Raw genomic sequence first — 13,745 nt, 5'->3', positions numbered from 1 at the left:
TCACAATGTTGTGCAACCACCACCTCTATCTAGTTCCAGAACATTTTCATCATCTCTAAAGAAATTCCCGTACCCATTAAACAGCAATTACTCCCTACTTCCCCTCCCTCCAGCCTCTGACAACCATCAGTCTATTTTCTGTCTCTGTGAATTTACCTATTGTGGGTATTTCACATAAATGCAATCATATAGTATATGGCCTTTGCGTCTGGCTTCTTTCACTTAGCGTCATATTTTCAAGGTTCATCCATGTTGTAGAATGTGTCAGTGCTTCATTCTGTTTTGTGGCTGAATCGTATTCCATTGTGTGGATGGACCACATTTTGTGTATCCCATTCACCTGTTGATGGACATTTGGGTTGTTTCCACCTTTTGGTTAATGAAATAGTGCTTCTGTAAGTGTTGGTGTACAACTACTTTTTGAGTCCCTGTTTTCAGTTCTTCTGGATCTATGCCTAGGAGTGGAATTGTGGGTCATGTAGTGTTTGGATCAGTTTTTGCTTGGGCTTCTGCACAGTTTGTCCTTTAGGTCACAGGGCTCCAACCCCTGCTCCCAACTAGAAGCTTTCTCCCTGTCCCAGGCTGGGGTGGAGAGTTTTCTTTTGTTTTTGAGTGTGGCTGTGTATTTTAGAATATTTAGCTATGCTTCCTCTGTCACTCCTATATATTTGGAAAGGAGTGTATGCACTCACTCTGCCCTCTTGCCTGGAAAGTCTTTTGACCCGGGTTGGTTTAAATCTGTCCCGTGTTAAGGTGGGATTTTGCCATACACACCTCGAGGTACCTGGGAACCTGTGTTGATGGTAACATTGTGCATTTACAGGTTTGGATGTTGGTTCAGAGAAAATGGATGTATCTGGAAAGCATCTTTATCGGTGGAGATATCAGATCACAACTTCCAGATGAAGCAAAGAAGTTTGACAACATCGATAGAGTATTTAAAAGGGCAAGTGACTGGCTTCTATTTTAGTCTTGAAAGAAGAACAGTGATTTGAGATACTTTTACTTACATATTTGCATGTAGTATTTTGTCTATTAGTAGCTTCTCAATTTTTTCTATCATTGTATATGAACATAATCTCTTCAGTAAAAATTTCTGTTTGATCTTAAGCCACTGGCCTATGGCACTAGAAGGTTTTCATATTTATTTTTTATTATAAAAGTAGTACTTGTGGGACTTCCCTGGTGGTCCAGTGGCTGGGGCTCCGCGCTTCCACTTCAGGGAGCGTGGTTTCAATCCCTGGTCTGGGAACCAAGATCCCACATGACGCACGGCAAAAAAAAAAAAAAGAAAAAATAGTACTTCTGTAAAAAGCTTGGGAAAATGTAGAAAAGCAGGGAAAAATGTATCTTCCATAGTTCCATCACCTTTAATATATATTTCTTTTATCTTTTTTCTATGTCTATGGGTTAAAAACACACAAATAAAGATATTTTGTATAATCCTATCTTATAATTTTCTCTTAATATTACAAGAAACAGTTTATATTATGAAACTATCTGAGAAAATGTTTTAATGCCTTTATATGTTCTGGTGAGTGGCTTGACATTAATTTAGTTGATTATTGTCTAGTAACTGGACATCTTGTTTGAAGCGAAACTCTTTGCTTTCATAAATAATTTGCAGTTTGTGTCTAAAGTTTTTTCCATATTTAGGGTATCTTACGATAGATCGTTTACAAATAAATTACCCATGAAAGACTATGCTCATTTTAAAGTCCTTCCAGAAAGGGTGGTACCAGTGGTCACTGCTGCTAGTAATTAGTGGGGTGAGGATTTTCACCCAGCCCACCTGACCTCAAAGCCCAGGTACTTTGCTACTCAGCGATGATGTTGTATTCTCCAGTTACGGGCAGCCAGCTCACGTTTTGGATCTCTTTTGTCCATTAGAGTTCGTGATTTTTTTTTTCTTATCCATCTGCATAAGCTCTTTTTTAAACTTAAAAGAATTACGCAACAGATACCTATTCATTATAGAAGGACTTAGACATTATAAAAAAGCAAAAAAAAAGAAAGAAAGAAAAAGAAAGGAAAAAATAGCTACAATCGCACGCCCAAGATAACCATTTCAATAGTTCAGCATGTATCTTTCCAGAATTTATTAATTCCTATGTAAACATATCAATAAATATGTAATTATTCTATGAAATAGGATCATTCTTATCAGTATGATCTTTTAAAAATTTAACATCCTCATCATATATTTCAATAAATAAACATCTAAAGTGTCACAGCAAATGATTGACCTAATTCCCTCTCGTTGGACATTTAGGCTATTTCCTTTTCTTTCTTTTCCTTTCTTATCATTATGTTTTTGCCATTATATAGAGTGGGGAATATTCAGGTGCATACAAATTGCTCAGAGTGAAACTGCTGGCTTTATTCATCCAGCAAATGCTGATGGAGGGTCTGCTGTGTGCAGACACTGTTGTAGGCACTTGGGGAAACACTGAACAAAAGACAGAAAGATCTCTATGCGGGGCAGCTGAGCTTCTAGCAGGAGGATGGAAAAAAAATAAACATTGGAAATAAGTAAGTTATGTATATATAGTACGTTAGAAGGTATTTACTTGTTTATTTTTTATTCTTTTAATAGATATTTATCTATTTATTTATTTAGCTGTGCCGGGTCTTAGTTGTGGCACGCGGGATGTTTGTTGCCACATGTGGGATTTTAGTTGCGGCACGTGGGATCTAGTTCCCTGACCAGGGATTGAACCCCGGGCCCCCTGCATCGGGAGAGCGGAGTTTTAGCCACTGGACCACCAGGGAAGTCCCTGAAGGTGCTTATTTGAACACTTAACGGTTTTTGCCAATTTGGCCTCCCTGAAGGTGGAGGTTCTGGTTTGTTGGGTTTGCTCTGTTGTGCCTGGACCCTGGCAGATGCCCACCTGGGACAAGAGCCAGGCTCCTGCTTCCCTGGCTTGACAGCTGTCCTCTTGACTTTGTCCAGGTCATGGGCGAGACCTTGAAAGACCCCGTGATCAAGAGATGCTGTGAGGCCCCGAACCGCCTTAGAGACCTGCAGAACATCAGCGAGGGCCTGGAGAAGTGCCAGAAGAGCCTGAACGACTACTTGGATTCCAAGAGGAACGCCTTCCCCAGGTTCTTCTTCATTTCTGATGACGAGTTGCTCAGCATCCTGGGCAACAGTGACCCCCTCTGCGTCCAGGAGCACATGATCAAGGTCAGCCCCCCGGGGCTCCCAGGGGAGAGGTGGCGTAAGCTCTGTAACTGCAGTTTGTTGTATTCAAGTCTTCTACACAGTTCGGTTCAACCCAGGGGTTTAAGACTGTGAAACGCTGCTGGGGTTTTTATTTGAGGCATAAATCTGATGAAATCCACTGTAGTCTGAAGTCACACCAGCACTCAGCTGCTATCTGTTGCTCTTTTTCCACAGTCCCCCAAACAACATTATTTGGAGAAACTAAAACAATACAGATATACACAAAGACTAATATAATAAGCAGAGAGACAATACAGGATAGTGGTATAGCACATCCAGCCAGGTTTCTGAGTTCAAATCCTGGCTCTGCATGGATTTGCTGTGTGACCTTTGGCAAGTTACTTAACCTCTCTGGGCATCAGTTTTCTTATCTGTAAATGCAGTAACTCCAATTATAAAAATTTATAACGATAAAGATTAAATGGGTTAATGTTTGTAAAGTACTTAGAACAGTGCCTGCCTTACAGTGTTGGCTAAAGAACCTTATCTACCCCCCAGAATTGACACTCTTGTTACCAGTTAGTCATATTTGCTTTGTCTCTTTTTTGGTAAAATAAATTTGTAGAGATAAAGTTGACATACTCTTTATTCCATCCCCGTTCACAGTTCTTCCTCCACTTTCAAGAGGCAGCTGCTATCATGACTATGATGTAATTCCTTCCAGCCCGTGTTTTCATACTTTTACATAAACGTATGTGTATCTGTGAGCGATATTGAATGGCAGGAAACACAACAGACAAAACTGTCTCTTGTGATAGAGAATCAGAGCTGGGCGAGGAATAATCTTTGGTCAACTAATCAAAGCTCTATATTTAGTATCAGCCCAGAGCAAGGTTTCTCAGCCTTGGCACTATTGGCATCGGCCAAATAATTTTTCTCTCTCTCTGTGTGTATATGTGTGTGTCGGGGGTGGGAGTGGGGGGCTGTCCCGTGCATTGTAGGACGTTCAGCAGCATCCCCGGCCTCTACCCAATAGATGCCAGGAGCATCCATCTCCAGCTATGACGACCAAAAATGTCTCCAGACGGCACCCAGTGTCCCCTGGGGGCAACATCATCCGTGGTGGAGAACCAGTGTTTTCGAGCAATTCCTTTATTCCAAACAAATAAAGCACTAAGGATCAAGTACTTAATGCAATACTTTTCCTTCGATTAATGCTGATTTCAGCTGGTCCATATATCCAGATACCTCTCCATATCAGCATATACCCTAGAATCTCAAGAGTGTGTGTTGGAGGGAAGTCTGTCTTCTCTTTCTTTCTTTTTGTTTAATCTACCACAGAGCTTTGCATAGTTCAGGATAAGCGAAAGTACCCAATGAACGTTTGTCATTGAATGAATGGACATCTATTTAGCATGTGGTCTCTGATGCTGTTGCTGGCATCCTGGCAGCACTGATGTGTGATGAGGCACTGCAGGCTGTTCTTTGATTCCAGAACCCAGGGAAGGTATTACAGGGTGGCTTCTCCCACTGTATTGCAGATGTACGACAACATAGCACTGCTGAGGTTTAATGACGGGGACAGTGGAGAAAAACTGGTGTCTGCCATGATTTCAGCAGAAGGAGAGGTCATGGAGTTCCGGAAGATCATCCGGGCCGAGGGGCGCGTGGAAGACTGGATGACAGCAATTTTGAATGAAATGCGAAGAACTAACAGGCTAATTACCAAAGAGGCTATCTTTAGATACTGTGAAGACAGAACCAGGTAAGATTGTAAGTGTGATTGTGTGTTACTTTATCATATTTATGGTCACAATGGATCAATTTTCAAGGTTTGGAGTAGATCAACTGACATTTCAAATGAGGTTTTCTTTTCCTGCCATAGCTAAATTAGCTGATGTATATCTGTCCCGTAAGGATCACCTCATATAGCACGTCTCAAAGTGTGGTCCCCAGACCGGCAGCATCAGGGTCCCTGGGAGCCTGTTAGAAATGCATATTCCTGGGCCCCACCCCAAACCTGCCCCAACAGAAATTTTCAGGGGACTTCCCTGGTGGTCCAGTGGGTAAGACTTCATGGTCCCAAGGCAGGGGGCCTGGGTTCAATCCCTGATTGGGGAACTAGATCCCGCATGCATGCCGCAACTAAGAGTTCACATGCTGCAATCAAGAAGTCCACGTGCCGCAGCTAAGATCCTGCGTGCTGCAACTAAGACTTGGTGCAGCCAAAATAAACAAACAAACAAACAAATAAATATTAGAAAAAAAAAAAAAGAAATTCTCGGGGTGGGGCCCAGGGATCTGGGTTTTCACAATATCCCAGGGGATTCTGAGCTCAAGTGTGCAGAACCTAGTGACCCACCAGAAACCAGGTGTTCATTAAGGTGGATTCTATGTGTAGGTTAATGGGCAAAGTTGTTTCTAAAGTAGTTGATGAATTTCAATCATTCTTTGATTTTTGTGGCCTAGAAGCTTCCAAGCACTGAGCTGAACCATGCCTGATCCTAGTGGCTAAGAGGGCTGAACTCAAAGCACGTAAAGCATCTTTGGATAACTTTCCAGGAGAGTTGTGTATTTGGTAGGGCCTTTATGCAGACATAAAGTCTTTATTATCATGAGAGCACCGTCCTCTTGGTTTCGCATGCTGCCTTTTTGATTTTGCAAACTGAAAATGTCTGTTTAAATAAATTATTAGAACAGAGCATAATATTTGTCTGATTAGGATCCTGCTTTTTCTTAGGTTTTGCACCATATGAAAAAATTGGTTTACTTCTTTATGTAATCAGGTGTCCATATATATATATATATATATATATATATACACGTACATACACATTCAGTGGTGTATTGGTAAACTAGCTCTCTGGGAAAAAAAAAGCTTTGCTGTAGAGCATTTCCCAATTCCCGTGGTGTAAATACTCCCACATGTCTGATTTCAAGAAGGCTAAATGGAGGGAATTCCCTGGCAGTCCAGTGGTTAAGACTCCACCCTTTCACTGCCAAGGGCCTGGGTTCGGTCCCTGGTTGGGGAACTGAGATCCAGCAAGCTGTGCGGCGTGGCCAAAATTAAAAAAAAAAAAAAAAAAAAAAAAAAGCCGAATGGAATAATGGTAAGAGGTTTAACACCCCGCTTGCAAAATTCCTGAATATTTGTCAGTTACCTCTCATGAGCTGATAGGAGGTGGCCTTAGCCCATCATGGGCTGTATTCATTCATTTTACTAGCGCTTATTGGATTCCTGCTCTGGGCTAATCACCGTGCTTGATGCTGTCTCAAAACTGAACTAGACAGAAACCACTGCCCTTCAGAAGTAGAGATCGCGGAATATCTAAAAATCTCTGCAATGTTCCCAAATCGTATGAATTTTATATCTGCATTTATTCATTTTATTTGCCTCATAACTGCTACTTTGCCAGGGTGTTGCTATGTGTGACAACGTGTGGTTGGTGGAAGACAGAGTTAAGAGAATGCAACCTGATTAATTGGGAAATGTCCGAGCCACCCCTTTCCTCACCTAGATACCCCTCTGCTAAAGCGAACTTGTCGCTCCTAATGAAGGGGGTGAGTCACTGAAATGATAATATTGATTTACTTGAGCGGACATGTTTCAGCGTCACTGAGAGGGCAGGCCCAGGTGTATGTAGCCCCAGAGCACACCCGCCGTCCTGGGATTTGCCAGACACCATCACGTTCATCTTAGCTCTGCCCTGAACCACTTTATTTTCTCTGGTTATAGTGTTTCCACCTCTCCTGACTTCCTGCTTCCCAGGTTTGTTGCCTTTCGCAAGGTCCATCTCTGTTCGTCATTTCAGTACCGTCCTCTGGACCTCCATCACCTTTGTCACATCTCTCTTGTGTGTCGGGACCATAAGTACACATACTATTTAGGTTTTAGAGGCACCGCACAGTTTTAACGCAAGACGCTAAAGCCAAATACTTTTTATTGTTTTAAATATTCTTTAAAATTTATTTTGCCATTAATTGTCCATCATCAAGATAATGACTCGTCATTTGCAGTCACTTTTACTGGATTGGAACTTATAGCTCTGGGTCCATTATTTTTTTAGGTACGATTTAGAAGAAAAGTTTGCCCTAATGTGTTTCAAGGCACTTACCAGCTTTGGAAATTAGTATGTCAGTAGGGGAAATCCAAGTGCCTGATAAACATATGAAAAGAGGAAAGACTTCACTGGTCATCAAGGATCTGCAGATTAAGGCCGAATGAGATATTGTTTTGTTCACCTCTCAGATTGGCAAAAAATTCAAAAGAATATAATGCCTAGTGCTAGAGAGGGTGTAGTGGGAAGGACAGCACTATGCATGGCTGGTGGGGGGACGGATTGCTACAACGTTTTAAAGTAATTTGACTATTCCTATTAAAGTAAACTATCAAAAAAGTGCTTTTGTACTGGTTGCCCTGCACTTGGGATTCTGGTCTGTAACAGTAGAAGCCGCTCTGACTCCTCAGGATGTGCATAAAGCAGGGTTTCTCACCATCGGTGCTGTTGACATCTGGGGCCGGATAATTCTTTGCTGTGGGAGACCGTCCTGTTTATTGTAGGTTGTTTAACAGCATCCCTGGCCTCTAGCACCCACTAGATGCCAGCGATACCCTTTCCCCCAGTTGTGACAACCAAAAATGCCTCGAGACAGTGCCAAATGATGTAGAGAGATGTTTACCGTGGTATTGTTTGTATTGGCAAAAGAACTGGAAGCAACTTGAATAGACATCAGTGCGGAAACGTCTGCTTAAGTTGCGATACTTTGATGCTCTGAAATATCGTGCAGCTTTGACCAGGACCGGGTCAGACCTATGTCCGTTGACCTAGACGCATGCCCACTAGAACCAATAGGTGAGAAAGGCAAGGTGCAGTGTAGCTTGTGTTCCCTGATGCCGATTTTGGAGAAACAGCCCTCACAGTCCCTTCTCCCCATTTGTGTATCTTGAACTTTGAACAGGCTTGTATGAGAATGGAAAAGAGTGCCGAGTGACACTCAGGAAACTATAACAAGGAACCACGGGGGGGGTGTGGTCAGAGATAATTTTTTTGTTGGAATTTTTAAAAATTTAAAAATTCTTACAATATGCCCATAATGTTAAATAATTTTTAAACATCTGTAAAGACACATCTTTAAAGTGATCTGGCATCTTTTACACAGTCGTGCACCTGTAACTTTTTCATGTGCATGTCTCTGTTGGCCTGGTGTTCTACTATCTGGCCAGAAGAGTTTTATTCTCCTTTGCTTACCTGCAGCTCATACTTTGCCGTCCCTATTCCGTATCAAAGAAGTAGATTTTTTTTTTTGAATATAATTCCCTCTGCTATACAGTAAATCCTTGTTGCTTACCTATTTTATGTATATTGGTTCGTATCTGTTAATCCCATACTCCTAATTTATTTCCCCCCTTCCCGTTTAGTAACCATAAATTTGTTCTCTATGTCTGAGTCTGTTTCTGTTTCATAAATAAGTTCATTTGTATTATTTTTTAGATTCCACATGTAAGTGATATCATATGATGTTTGTCTTTGTCTGACTGACTTCACTGAGTATGATAATCTCTAGGTCCATCCATGTTGCTGCAAATGGCATTATTTCATTCTGTTTTATGACTGAGTAATATTCCATTGTATTAGGTTGCTTCCATGGCCTGGCTATTGTAAATAGTGCTGCTGTAAACACTGAGGTGCATATATCTTTTTGTTTTGGCCGCACCGTGCAGCTTGCGGGATCCTAGTTCCCTGACCAGCGATCGAACCCACGCCCCCTGCAGTGGAAGCATGGAGTGTTAACCACTGGACCGCCAGGGAAGTCCCCATATATCTTTTTGAATTAGAATTTTTGTCTTTTCCGGATATCTGCCTAGGAGTGGGATTGCTGGATCATACGGTAACCCTATTTTTAGTTTTTGAAGAAGCCTCCATACTGTTCTCTGTAGTGGCTGCACCAGTTTACATTCCCACCAACAGTGTAGGAGGGTTCCCTTCTCTCCACACCCTCTCCAGCGTTTATTGTTTGTAGACTTTTTGATGATGGCCATTCTGACTGGTGTGAGGTGGTACTTCATTGCAGTTTTGATTTGCATTTGTCTAGTAATTAACATTGTTGAGCATCTTTTCATGTGCCTGTTGGTCATCTGTATGAAAGAAATAGATTCTTTTTTTAATATTTTAATTTTATTGGAGCATAGTTGATTTACAATGTTGTGTCTACACAACATTGTAGTTTTAGTGTGTACAGCAAAGTGATTCAGTTATACATATACATATATTCATTCTTTTTTAGATTCTTTTCTCATATAGGTTATCACAGAATATTGGGGTAGAGTTCCCTGAGCTATACAGTAGGTCCTTGTTGGTTATCTGTCTTACATATAGTAGTGCGTGTATGTTCATCCCAAGCTCCTGATTTATCACTCCCCCACAAGTTTCCCATTTGGTAACCATGAGTTTGTTTTCGATATCTATGTCTGCTTCTGTTTTGTAAATAAGTTCATTTGTATCTTTTTAAAAAATTAGATTCCACATATGAGTGCTGTCATATGATATTTGTCTTTCTCTGTGTGACTTGCTTCACTTAGTATGATCATCCCTAGGCCCATCCATGTTGCTGCAAATGGCATTATTTCATTCTTTTTATGACTGAGTAGTATTCCATTGTATACATGTACCACGTCTTCTTTATCCATTCCTCTGTCGATGGCCATTTAGGTTGCCTCCATGTCTCGGCTATTGTAAATCGTGCAGCAGTGAACATTGGGGTGCATGTGTCCTTTCGGATTATGGTTTTCTCCGGGTATATGTCTAGGAGTGGGATTGCTGGATCATATGGTAGTTCTATTTTAAGTTTTTTAAAGGAAGCTCCGTACTGTTCTCCATAGTAGCTGTACCAATTTACAACAGTGTACAGCAGGATTGCCTTTTGGAAGAATTAGATTCTTGACAGGACCGTTTTCGGTCCCAATCCTGGGAGAATCTCGTTGAAGACGTGCTTTTCCCTTAGGGTCGACTGGATGCTCCTGTACCAAGGGATGGTGGTGCTGGCCGCCAGCCAGGTGTGGTGGACCTGGGAGGTGGAAGATGTCTTCCGCAAAGTGCAGCAAGGGGAGAAGCAGGCCATGAAGAACTACGGCCGGAAGATGCACCGGCAGATTGATGAGCTGGTCACTCGGATCGCCACGTCCTTGAGCAGAAACGACAGAAAGAAATACAACACCGTCCTCATCATCGACGTGCATGCCCGAGATATAGTTGACTCTTTCATACGGGGCAGGTAGGGACCTGCCCAGGGCACTGGCGTCTCGAAACCTGTCTTCTGTCGTCCTCTGGCCTCTCTCAGCGTCTCTCCTTCCTCCCCCTTGCCCACCTTCTGCTGCATCTCTGTCTCTCTTCACTTATCGCCCGTCGCTCACCTTCCAGCATCCTCGAGGCCCGGGAGTTCGAATGGGAAAGTCAGCTGCGGTTCTACTGGGACCGAGAACCAGATGAGCTGAGCGTCCGCCAGTGCACGGGGACCTTCAGCTACGGCTACGAGTACATGGGTTTGAACGGGAGGCTGGTTGTCACGCCCCTTACGGACCGGATTTACCTGACTCTCACTCAGGTGATTGGCAGCCTGGCTCTCTTGGTGATCGTTCCCCTGGGGTTATGTGTTTTTCTCTAAGGGTGACTATGGTAATGGTGATGGTGTACTGGGTTGACCAGTGTCCCCTACCCTGCCCCAAATTCAGGTCTGCTCAGAAGCTCGGATGTGATCTTATTTAGAAATAGGGTCTTGGCAGATCGAATTAGTTAAGGATTGGGGTGAGAACATCCTGGATTAGGGCCCTAATACCAGTGACTGACGTCCTTGTAAGAAGAGGAGAGAACACAGAGACACAGAGAAAGTGATGTGAAGACGGAGGCAGAGACGGGAGGGATGCGGCCACAAGCCAGGGACACCTGGGGCCACCAGAAGCTGGAAGAGGTCAGGAAGGATCCTCCCCTGGAGCCTTCGGAAGGAGTGTGGCCCTACCCACACCTTGATTTCAGACTTTTAGCCTCCAGAACTGTGAAAGAACACACTTCTGTTGTTTTAAGCCAGCCAGTTTGTGGTACTTTGTCACGGCAGCCCCAGGAAGTTAATGCTGAGAGTAAGGGATGTTACACTTTGAAAATCTATAAAGGAGTTTCCATTTGGAATATGACCTACGTGCCACCTTTTGGGATTGGGCTGTTTCAAGTTCAGGCGGCCCCTAGAACCACCCTCCGGTTCAATAGTTTGCTAAAAGGAATGACGGAATTCAGTAAAGCCATTATGGTCATGGTTATGGTTTTCGCAGCAAATGGGTACAGATCAAAATCAGCAATGGGAGAAGGCATAGGACAGGGTCCAGGAGATGCCAGCCTTCAGTCTCCTCTCTGATGCAGCTGTCCAGACAGCATCATTTCTTCTGGCAGCTCTGTGTGGCCGCACGTGTGAAGTCCTGCCACCCAGGGAAGCCCACCGAGCCTTGGTGGCCAGCGCTTTAACTGGGGGCTTGTCATGCAGACATGACTGACCCCCTGAATGATTGACCTTAGTCCCCAGACCCTGCAGAAGTTGACCTGATGATACCATGTGGCCCAAGGCTCCCACCATAAATCACATTGTTAGACTGTCCGGCGTGGCCCAAGGTCCCCAGATAAACAAGGGCACCCTTCTCAGGCAGGGCATTCTGAGGGCTTAGAGGTCAGCTCCTAGGATCTAGAGACAAAGGGCCAAACCTTTCTTTGGGCAAAATTAATCCTTCCCTGCACAGATGTCCGTGTTTCCGTGAGCCTCAGCTCTGGGAACTGCTAGGCATGGTCCTCAGGGTGGGTACAGAGTCCAGCATATTGCAGAGTCCCTGGCGCACTGGTTCCTATATAATGGGGGGTGGAGTGGGGTGTGGTCAGTGGAGGTCAACGGAGAAAGACAGAAAAGAAATGTTAAAAATGGTGACTGTCAGGGACTTCCCTGGCGGTCCAGTGGTTAGGACTTCGCCTTCCAATGCAGGGGGTGCAGGTTCGCTCCCTGGTCGGGGAGCTGAGATCCCACATGCCTTGGGGCCAAAAAACCAAAACATAAAACAGAAGCAATATTGTAACAAATTCAATAAAGACTTAAAAAAAATGGTGACTGTCAGAAAAGGTGAGTGTGAACTGGTCCATTGCCATTTATATATTCCTGCATAGACTGTCACAAACTGGGAATTGACACCTGTTTCTTTCCGTGAATCAGACAACGTATGTTTTGCATTTGGCTTCTAACAGGCGCTGTCCATGTATCTGGGTGGGGCCCCTGCTGGCCCAGCAGGTACTGGCAAAACTGAGACCACCAAGGACCTGGCCAAAGCCTTGGGCTTGCTCTGTGTTGTAACCAACTGCGGCGAAGGCATGGATTACAAAGTAAGGCCCTGGCGTCACTTCTGGTACGGTCTTCTTAGGCAGAGAGCTAAAAGGGGGTCAGGGTGGGAAGGCATTTCACCTCATACGCTTCCATGAGATGACATGGTGACAGCTGGAGGAACGTAGTAGGAAACGTTTCACCATTCCAGTCTAGGAACTTGGCTGTATCTCTTTGTTAGCAGCATGTAGAGCAAGAGTCCCAAACTAAATGCCCACTGGAGTCAGCTAGATAGTGTAAATGAATAAAGCAGCAGACAGACGATAGAGAGTGGTGGGGACTGTGGCCAACTGGAAAGCAAAGCTCCATCTAAAGGGGGAGCCGCTATTGAGCTTAGGTCAATTGTTGCCACTTGGAAAAGTGGACCCAGTGTTGTTAGATTTCCCAACATCTCAAGAGAAGCCAGAAATCTGGGTTTTTACGTTAAAATCCTTAATTTGTGAAACCCTTGAACTTAATTACAAAACAGAAATAGAGTGACAGATGTAGAAAACAAACTTATGGTTACCAGGGGGAAAGGGGGGGAGGGATAAATTGGGAGATTGGGATGGACATATATACACTACTCTATATAAAATAGATAACTGGTAAGGACCTACTGTATAGCACAGGGAACTCTACTCAACACTCTGTAATGGCCTATATGGGAAAAGAATCTAAAAAAGAGTAGATGTATGTATATGTATAACTGATTCACTGTGCTGTACAGCAGAAACTAACACAACATTGTAAATCAACTCTACTCCAATAAAAATTTTTTAAAAATTACCTAATTTGTGAAATCCTGTGAGTGGGAGCTGGCCCACGAGAGGCCTTGGAAGTCTTGCCAGGAAGATCCACTACTGGGGTGGCTCTTCTCTGCCAATCTGATGATCGTCATTTGCTTTTTTTATTTTTTATTTTAAAAATTTTTATTGGAGTAGAGTTGCTTTACAATGTTGTGTTAGTTTCTGCTGTACAGCAAGGTGAATCGGCTATACATATACATATATCCCCTCTTTTTTGGATTTCTTTCCCATTTAGGTCACTACAGAGCACTGAGTAGAGTTCCCTGTGCTATACAGTAGGTTCTGATCGTCGTTCGCTTCTAATTTAGAAAATGGTATCCATACGTGGATTGCTTGCAGTTTTCAAGATGAAAATTGCCCTTGTCCTGACACTTCTTTCATCCTAG

General features: G+C 43.3%; 1 protein-coding gene across 5 annotated transcripts in view; it reads left to right on the top strand.

Annotated features, from left to right (window-relative positions):
* DNAH10 (dynein axonemal heavy chain 10) overlaps positions 1–13,745 on the top strand; it is a 146,180-nt gene that overhangs the window by 59,488 nt on the left and 72,947 nt on the right. For all 5 annotated transcript variants that reach the window (XM_068562400.1, XM_068562398.1, XM_068562397.1 and 2 more), the window contains 6 exons: positions 824–946; positions 2,954–3,187; positions 4,708–4,931; positions 10,169–10,438; positions 10,585–10,768; positions 12,439–12,573. In XM_068562400.1, coding sequence (XP_068418501.1) covers positions 824–946; positions 2,954–3,187; positions 4,708–4,931; positions 10,169–10,438; positions 10,585–10,768; positions 12,439–12,573 — 1,170 coding nt within the window. The remainder of the gene's footprint in view (positions 1–823; positions 947–2,953; positions 3,188–4,707; positions 4,932–10,168; positions 10,439–10,584; positions 10,769–12,438; positions 12,574–13,745) is intronic.

This window comes from Eschrichtius robustus, chromosome 14 (genome assembly GCF_028021215.1).
Source record: "Eschrichtius robustus isolate mEscRob2 chromosome 14, mEscRob2.pri, whole genome shotgun sequence".
Lineage (NCBI taxonomy): Eukaryota > Metazoa > Chordata > Mammalia > Artiodactyla > Eschrichtiidae > Eschrichtius > Eschrichtius robustus.
Note: the sequence above shows the minus strand (reverse complement) of the source record. Positions and strands in the feature narration are given on the sequence as shown.